Source organism: Trichosporon asahii, assembly GCF_000293215.1.
Source record: "Trichosporon asahii var. asahii CBS 2479 unplaced genomic scaffold scaffold00009, whole genome shotgun sequence".
Lineage (NCBI taxonomy): Eukaryota > Fungi > Basidiomycota > Tremellomycetes > Trichosporonales > Trichosporonaceae > Trichosporon > Trichosporon asahii.
Window position 1 is genome coordinate 1735997 of NW_014040915.1, and position 7643 is coordinate 1743639.

Below are 7643 nucleotides of genomic sequence, written 5' to 3' on the forward strand. Positions count from 1 at the left end.
GAGGCCTTGATGGCAGCAAGCATGTCCTTGATCTGTCTCTTGGATGTGAAGAAGGGGGACAAGTGGGAGACAGTGACTGGAGAGGCTGTCTCCAGCACAGCCAGCACACCAGGGACACCAGGGACATCAGGGACACCAGAGACAGCAGAGTCCCCCATGCCCACTGCAGCTTGAGAGACATGTCCCTCATCCACCAGCTGGGCAAACCACTTGTAAGCTGCAGCCTCAAAGATATTGTGGTTGCAGGTGGCACAAGTCAGTCTCAGTGGGGACCAGTCCCTCACCCAGTACTTGTGGGTGTTAGAGAGGGACATGTCCCTCTGGCAAGGGACATACCCCACTGCCCCCTTGACAATGGACAACAGTCTCTTCTGTCCCTCCCTACCAGTGAATGTCCTAGGTGAAAGTCGTATTTCACACTTCTCGTTTAAGGCACAAGAAACAGTCTTTTTTTGCGGTTTTGGAACCATCTTTCGTTCTTCGGCACGCGCGGCGGTCGCCGAGTTTTCGGCCGAAACAAGATTTTCAGCTGAATCAGTCATGTCGGAATTTCGGGTCTTTAAACACTGGAAATCATAGATCTGGATCCAAAAAGGTCTGCAAAAGTGGTTTCACGCGCGTCGCTGTTGCAGTTGCGGAGATACGGAGCTTTGAAAATTGCTTCCCCCTTTTCCACGAAAGGTCATGATGGGGAATGGGGGGACTGCCCCCTTTTCCACATCATGGCTGGCTGGGGAATAGGGGGACGTCCCCCCTTTCCACATTGGCCTTTTCAGAGAAAAGGGGGACAACTCCCCTGCTGTTTTGCGGTGACTCTGTGTGCCTGACAGCCTCAGTGGCTCCACGACCAGCCCACCGTGTGTGTCTGAAACAGGGATGATGCCCTCAGATCATCTTTGCGGCTGTCCACCGATCCCTCACTGTCATCCGCCAAGTTACTACCATGCAGCCACTTGCACATGAGTGCCATTCGTGTGTCCTGTGTGCGTCCTGCGTGTGTCCAGGGTACATCCTGTGTGAGTCCTGAGTGTGTTCTGTGTGTCTTGCACGTGTCTTCCATGAGTCTTTGGCAATGTCTTCATGTGCTTTGCATGTGTATTGCACATCTATTGAACGTGTAATGTGAGTGTATTGCACGTGTCTTCAATGTGACTTGCACATGTTGTGGGAATGCCCTGGCTGTGTCGTGTGTTATAGGCTGGTCTGGGTGTTCCGGGAGTTTGGGGATTTCGTGATCCGTCGATGCCCTGGCTCCGCAAAATCATGCATCTTGTAGCCCTTTTAAAGCCCTTTCAAATAGTCCAACTCTGATGTCCGGGGCCTTCACGGTTCCCGAGATATGAGCAAAGTCGTGTTTCACCATCATTCTGACATAGTCGTTCTGCGTATTCAGGGCATCTGTGCCAGAAACGGACTGGAGCCCTCAATAGGGGGTCGATAAAGACCCAGGAAAGTGAAATCGGAATCTCAATATGTGTGCTGACAGCGGAGAAATCATTGAAAAACTGATTTCCATTAGTAACTTTTCTAATGGTTTCTAATGGGTGAGGTGACCTGATTACAAATTCTGACCTGGATTAGTATTGGGATGAGGGGCCTTGCTCACTGTGTCCCAGGTGCTGCTCACTGTCAGACAACCCTTGCTCACTGTTGTCCCTCACCTGTCCCTCCTGTCAGTGACTGTGTCCCTCAATCTCTCTGGCCAACAGTGACCTAGCCACTGTATGCTCCCTCCAGGCCATCTATCGGGCCTTGCTCATCATCAATGAGTCCTTGCTGAACATCACTGTCTCCCAGAGACATGTCCCCCACTGTCAGTCTGTCCCCAGAGACATCACTGATTCTTGCCTAGCTCATCACTTGTGCTTTGCTCACTGTCAAAACACTGCTGCTCACTACCAACGTGTCCCTCACACTCCCACCATGTCCCCAGAGACATGTCCCTCCCTGTAAGCCTGTCCCCAGGGACATCACCAATTCATGACATGTTCATCACTTATGCTTTGCTCACTGTCACAACACTGTTGCTCATCACCACTATGTCCCTCCACACTACCCTCATGTCCCCAGAGACATGTCCCTGGAGACATGTCCCTCACTTTGAACCTGGCTCCAGGGACATCACCAGTTATGCTCCATTCACTGTCACAACAACCTTGGTCATCACCACCATTATTGCTGTGCTCACCATCACACTTGTCTCTCAGCCATCAGAGACAGGGACACAGGGACAGAGACAGAGAGACACACACATTACATCACTTTCAAGTACTACTGACTAGCAAGTTGGGAATGGCCTACCAGGTTCTCATAGTGATCACTCTCCAGAGACAGGTAGAAGGCAGAGCTGGCTCTGTCCCTGTCCCCAGCCTCATGCCAGGAGAATGTCCCTCCTTGTCTCTTGAGGACATAGACATGAGCACTGTATGTGTCACACAGAGCCTGAAGCATGAGGTTGTCCCCCCATGTCCCTGGCTGGGACATGTTCCTCAGGTAGAACAGCATAGGCTGTCCTACAAGGAAGCCCTGGTACTTGTCCTGGTTGTCCTCCACAGTTTTGACTGCAGCATCCCTTGTGTCCCTGGGGGACAAGTCCCTGTTGAGAGCTCTGGCAAAGGCTGCAAACATGCAGTTGCCATCACCAGGGATCCAAGATGTCTTGTAGACTCTAGAGACAAAGGGGACACCAGGGACATGGGAGACCAGATGGACAGGGACATGAGTGAGGGTGTTGAATGGAGTGATTGAAGGGACAACAGCAGCAGTCTGTGATGGTGAGCAAGAGACAGAGGGACAGGGGGACAGAGGGACAGAGGGACACAAGTGACAGGGACACTCACTCTAGTCAGACTAGGGACATGCACTACATCTGAGGGACAAGGCCTCTGCCTCCTTAAAGGCAGGTGCTTGCTAGCAACAGTAGGTGGGGGACTGTTGGGAGACTCAGGGACAGGACTGATGGGTGGCAACCCCACTGTCTCTCTGGAGACATCACCCCTGTCCACCAGCACAGCAATCCACTTGAGAGACTGGCTGTGTGTGAGATTGTGCTTGCACTTGTTGCACCTGAGCCTGAATGGCTTCCATCCATGGGACAGATACTTGTGGTTGTCCCCAGAGTTTTTGATGCAAGGGACATGTCCCAGTGGGGAGGCCTTGATGGCAGCAAGCATGTCCTTGATCTGTCTCTTGGATGTGAAGAAGGGGGACAAGTGGGAGACAGTGACTGGAGAGGCTGTCTCCAGCACAGCCAGCACACCAGGGACACCAGGGACATCAGGGACACCAGAGACAGCAGAGTCCCCCATGCCCACTGCAGCTTGAGAGACATGTCCCTCATCCACCAGCTGGGCAAACCACTTGTAAGCTGCAGCCTCAAAGATATTGTGGTTGCAGGTGGCACAAGTCAGTCTCAGTGGGGACCAGTCCCTCACCCAGTACTTGTGGGTGTTAGAGAGGGACATGTCCCTCTGGCAAGGGACATACCCCACTGCCCCCTTGACAATGGACAACAGTCTCTTCTGTCCCTCCCTACCAGTGAATGTCCTAGTCAAGTGAGACAGGATCTTCAGTCTGGTGGTGCTGTCTCTGATGCTGGGGACACCAGGGACAAAGGGCAAATCAGGGACATCAACTGTCTCTGTCCCTTGTCCCTCCAACCACCAGGCAGTGGGTGAGAGACAGTCTGTCACCTGTCTCCTGCCAGCATTCCACCCAGCAGATGCCAAGAGATCAGCCACAGCCTGCTTCTGCAGCCTGGTGGCAGCAGCATTGTTGTCCCCAGTGAAGAGGGACAGAGACTCTGCCCTGAGAGACATCCACCTGGCATTGTCTAGGAGACCTTGTTTGGTGGTGACCTTGACAGCCAGTTCAAGGAAGGGCAGTGTCCCTTAGGGGTTAGGGGTTACATGTGTGGGCGGGGGTGGGGGGTGCCAAAAATCGCCCTCTGGATTATTACGTACTCTGAAAGAGTGATTTTTTTGCTGCAGATTGAGCTACCCCACTCTGCGCGGAGACCATTTTCGGTCACACTTTCGGCACTTTGAAGTTTCAGCACAGAAACATGGGTGAAAACGTGACCGGAACTGTGACTAGGGATCGGCCGTTTCACGTGGAAACATATCTAGGGGATATCTATGACGTCACCAAGTTTCATCGCTCCAGCTCCTTTGCGGGTGCACGTGGACCAGTTACACCACTCTGGGCAGCTGAAATTTTGGCTAAGTCCAAACGACACTGCGTCGGTGCACTGTCGAGAGACTTCCGACAGCCTGTCGACATTCCGAGTGATGTCGACTCCTTGTCGTCAGTGACCCCTCGTCTTCACAGTCGCCTGCCACTGCACCACACAGCTTTCGAGACATTCTGATAGCATTTCGTTCACTACTTAATCATTTCCGCCACTGTCGACAGCTGTCGACTACAGGTCCCTCGCAGCGACGAGGTTCTCGTAGTGCTTCGTGCCGGCGTTGAAGAACAGTTTGATGACTCGACCGCTGTCGCTGTCACCGCCGTCAACCCACTCATAGTCGAGAGTGTGCGACATGTGAAGAACCTTGATCGAGACCTTGTACGACGCAGCGAGGGCAGCGAGCGTCAGCTGGTCGCCGTATTCGAACTGTTTCGCCATGGCGTCGAGGTACATGTCGAAGTCGCCGTACTGCTTCTCCATCTCGTCGTCAGCGTAGAAGGCCTCGAACTGCTTGAAGTTCTCGAACATGTAGTCGACAGCAGCCTTGCGAGCAGCGATGTGGTCGATTCCATCGTACGCTTTGGCGAAAGCACGGAACTGGCAGTTGCCGTCACCGATTGTCCACCTCGTGCGATAGTAGGCAGGCTCGACAGGAAGTCGGACAAGTCGAGACATGCCGGGGACTTCGAAGCGGAGACGATTGATGGCGGGAGGTGGGCGGAATGCCTTGTCGATGCGGCGAGGGGGAGTGACACTGCTGAGTGGGGTACGGTGAACGACGCCGAGCTTGTCGTTGGTGACCCGACGGCTGTCGTCCGCTGTGTCGCTCTGCCGCCTGGCAGACGGGATGCCCACAGCCTGTCGGGGGACCCAGTCGTTGATGATGAGTTGAGCGACCCAGCGCATCGCTTGGCCGAGAGGGAGGTTGTCCTTGCACGACTTGTCGCGGCACTGCCAGCGCGGCGGATGACGCGCCTTGATGTCGTAGCTGTGCTTTTCGTTCTTGCGACAGGGAAATCCCTTCTTCTTGCCCTTCGTTCGGATGATCGCCACAAGGTTACGCTTGTCGAGGTCTGTCGGGTAGAGGCGGTTGAGGATGGCGAGGAGCTCGACTTCTGACATAGCCTCGTCAGAGATCTCGACAGTGCGCCACCAGGCGACTGGGTCGAGTGAGCGTGTCGGAGTACGCAGACCGGCGTTCCAACCTAGCGAGTTGAAGACGTCAAGAGAGATGCGCTTCGAGACATCAGCAGCAGCGGCGTCAGCTGCAACTGAGTTGTCGCTGTGACCCTCGAGGTCAGCAGAGTCACTGTCGCCACCACCATCGAAGGCGGCTGCATCATCGTCGGTGATGTTGGCATCTTCGGCGTCACTGTCGTGAGTCTCGACGGCATGGTTCAAGTTCCCGTGTGGGGCGATGGCGTTGTCGTCGGCAGAGCCAGGAGTCGAGTCACCATCGAACACAGCGTCAGAGGATTCGACAGACGCAGCGGTCTGCTTGGTGGGCTTCGACATCTTCGGCCAGGCGGGATAGGCACCGAAGTCAAAACCGGTGTTGTCGATCCAGACGATGGGGTGGCGCTTATTGACGGTGGGAGTCAGACGCTTGCGGTTCATGGCGAGTGACTTGCCGTGGGCAGCCTTGACTTTGGCGACAGGGGCGACAGTCACACGGTTGGCGACGGTGGTGCTCGTGCGTGTCGAGCGCATGTCACGGGCTGTCGCAGCAACCTTGGCAGTTCGTTTGTATCCCATGGCTATGACGTCAGCAGTGCGATAGCTGTCGTCGGTAGTATCGATGACAGCGAGACATACCGATAGCGATGATTCAGATGCGAAAGAGGTTTCGAGGTGTTTCGAGTTGTCGATTCGAGCGATAGGAACGATGCAGAGTCGTTTAAGAACGTGGGGAACCGCCTAGAAGCTGCCTTTATATAGTTTTGCGGTGTCTGATAAGACTTGGCACATGACACGTCATTGGCAAGTTGCGTCGAGGACGTCGACAGAGCTCGATAAGCACTCGAACTACATCACAAAGGCATTCGACAGAGTCGATAAGCCCGCCAGGTTGGGTGAAACATCGTTAGACCTTGGCCTTGTCGCCGTGTGCAGCGAACAGTGTCGCGGAGGTCGGCTGCGACATGGATACAGGTGTCGACACTGTCGTCAGGCCTCGAAACATCGCAAGTGGCTGCAAGTGATGTCGGTCCAGTCACAGCTTGCCGTCATCACTCCCGACGCAAGTACGAGAGGCAGTACACTTCGTCGACACACCATTGGGACGTGAGAAGTGGCTGTCGACACTGTCACACGCGTGCAAGATTTGTCACTGTACGTACATGCGAGTTGAGCATGCCCAGTGTCAGGATGCGCCTACTAACCATCACCCGCTGGCAGCCACGACACGTGCAACTGTACGTTATATAGCTATGTGTATTCATATACTATATAGTGCCAACCACCCACCCTACGATTTTATGTTTTTTGTATTTTTATCTATGGAGCTTTGTCGTTATTTCGATTTGTTTGTGGTTTTGTCGTTTTCGTAGCCGGATCCGGATTCAGTTTCGTTCATAGTCGTTCTTCAGAGTCGGTCCCGAGCGTTCTGCAGCATCTTGCTGACCGAGGTGAGTTGCTCAGCGAGATCCTCCGTCATGTCTTCCATGAGGATGGCGAGCTCACGTGCCGTAATAGGGTGTTCTTTGTCGTGGACCCGGTTGGTGGCTCGATCCGTGGTGCGCTCCAGTTGGGCCCGGATGGCCTGGACCTTCTTCCGCCACGTGCTCAGCTGCTCCCGCTGCTCTGCAAGGGTGGGGCGCTTCCGCTTGGGCTTGGGGGCCGTGGTGCTGCCGCTGCCGGGTGTGCTCTGGGTACGAGGTGCCCGCCCGTCTATGTTGCAGGTGTTATGCTGCGCCTTGCACAGCTCACACTGCCCCGCCGTAGCCCTGACACATGTCTTCTTGGCTCTGACACAAGGGCCGCAGGGGATGATAGCCACCGCCCCAATTGCTGACCGGCCTGGGGCATCATGGGCACCCGCATTAGTCCCGGCACCACTACCGGCAGGGCTCCCCGCAGGAGAACACACCGCCCTATCTACTACAAGTCTATCAGCAGTGATCCCCGCAGGGGTATCCACCGCACTATGGACTGTACTAGCTACTACAGAAGACACTGCAGGGGACTCCACAGGAGAACCACCCACACTATGGACTGCATCACTATGAGAGGGCATTGTACGTAACTATGGACTACTTGGTTGGTGGGAAAAGTCCTCTGGGTGGGTGCTTATATGCTTTTTCGCCCACCTGCCTCCACCTTTGCCCACGTCACCATATGACGTCACTATGACACCATATGACGTCACTATGACACCATATGACGTCACTATGACACCATACGACGCCATACGATGCCATACGACGCCATATGACGTCACTATGACACCATA

General features: G+C 54.5%; 3 protein-coding genes across 3 annotated transcripts; all 3 read right to left on the reverse strand.

Moving 5' to 3' along the window:
- Positions 1-2271: 2271 nt before the first annotated feature.
- Positions 2272-4020, reverse strand: A1Q1_07433 (uncharacterized protein; the record flags this gene model as incomplete). Its single annotated transcript, XM_014327669.1, has 3 exons — positions 2272-2766; positions 2841-3889; positions 3963-4020. 3 exons carry the CDS (start codon positions 4018-4020, stop codon positions 2272-2274), a joined length of 1602 nt encoding a protein of 533 aa, XP_014183144.1.
- Positions 4021-4420: 400 nt separating this feature from the next.
- Positions 4421-5947, reverse strand: A1Q1_07434 (uncharacterized protein; the record flags this gene model as incomplete). The annotated part of the gene is made up of 1 exon (XM_014327670.1): positions 4421-5947. The coding sequence occupies one exon, from the start codon at positions 5945-5947 to the stop codon at positions 4421-4423; it is 1527 nt and encodes a 508-aa protein (XP_014183145.1).
- An 829-nt stretch (positions 5948-6776) lies between these two features.
- Positions 6777-7427, reverse strand: A1Q1_07435 (uncharacterized protein; the record flags this gene model as incomplete). Its single annotated transcript, XM_014327671.1, has 1 exon — positions 6777-7427. One exon carries the CDS (start codon positions 7425-7427, stop codon positions 6777-6779), a length of 651 nt encoding a protein of 216 aa, XP_014183146.1.
- Between the last annotated feature and the right edge of the window lie 216 nt (positions 7428-7643).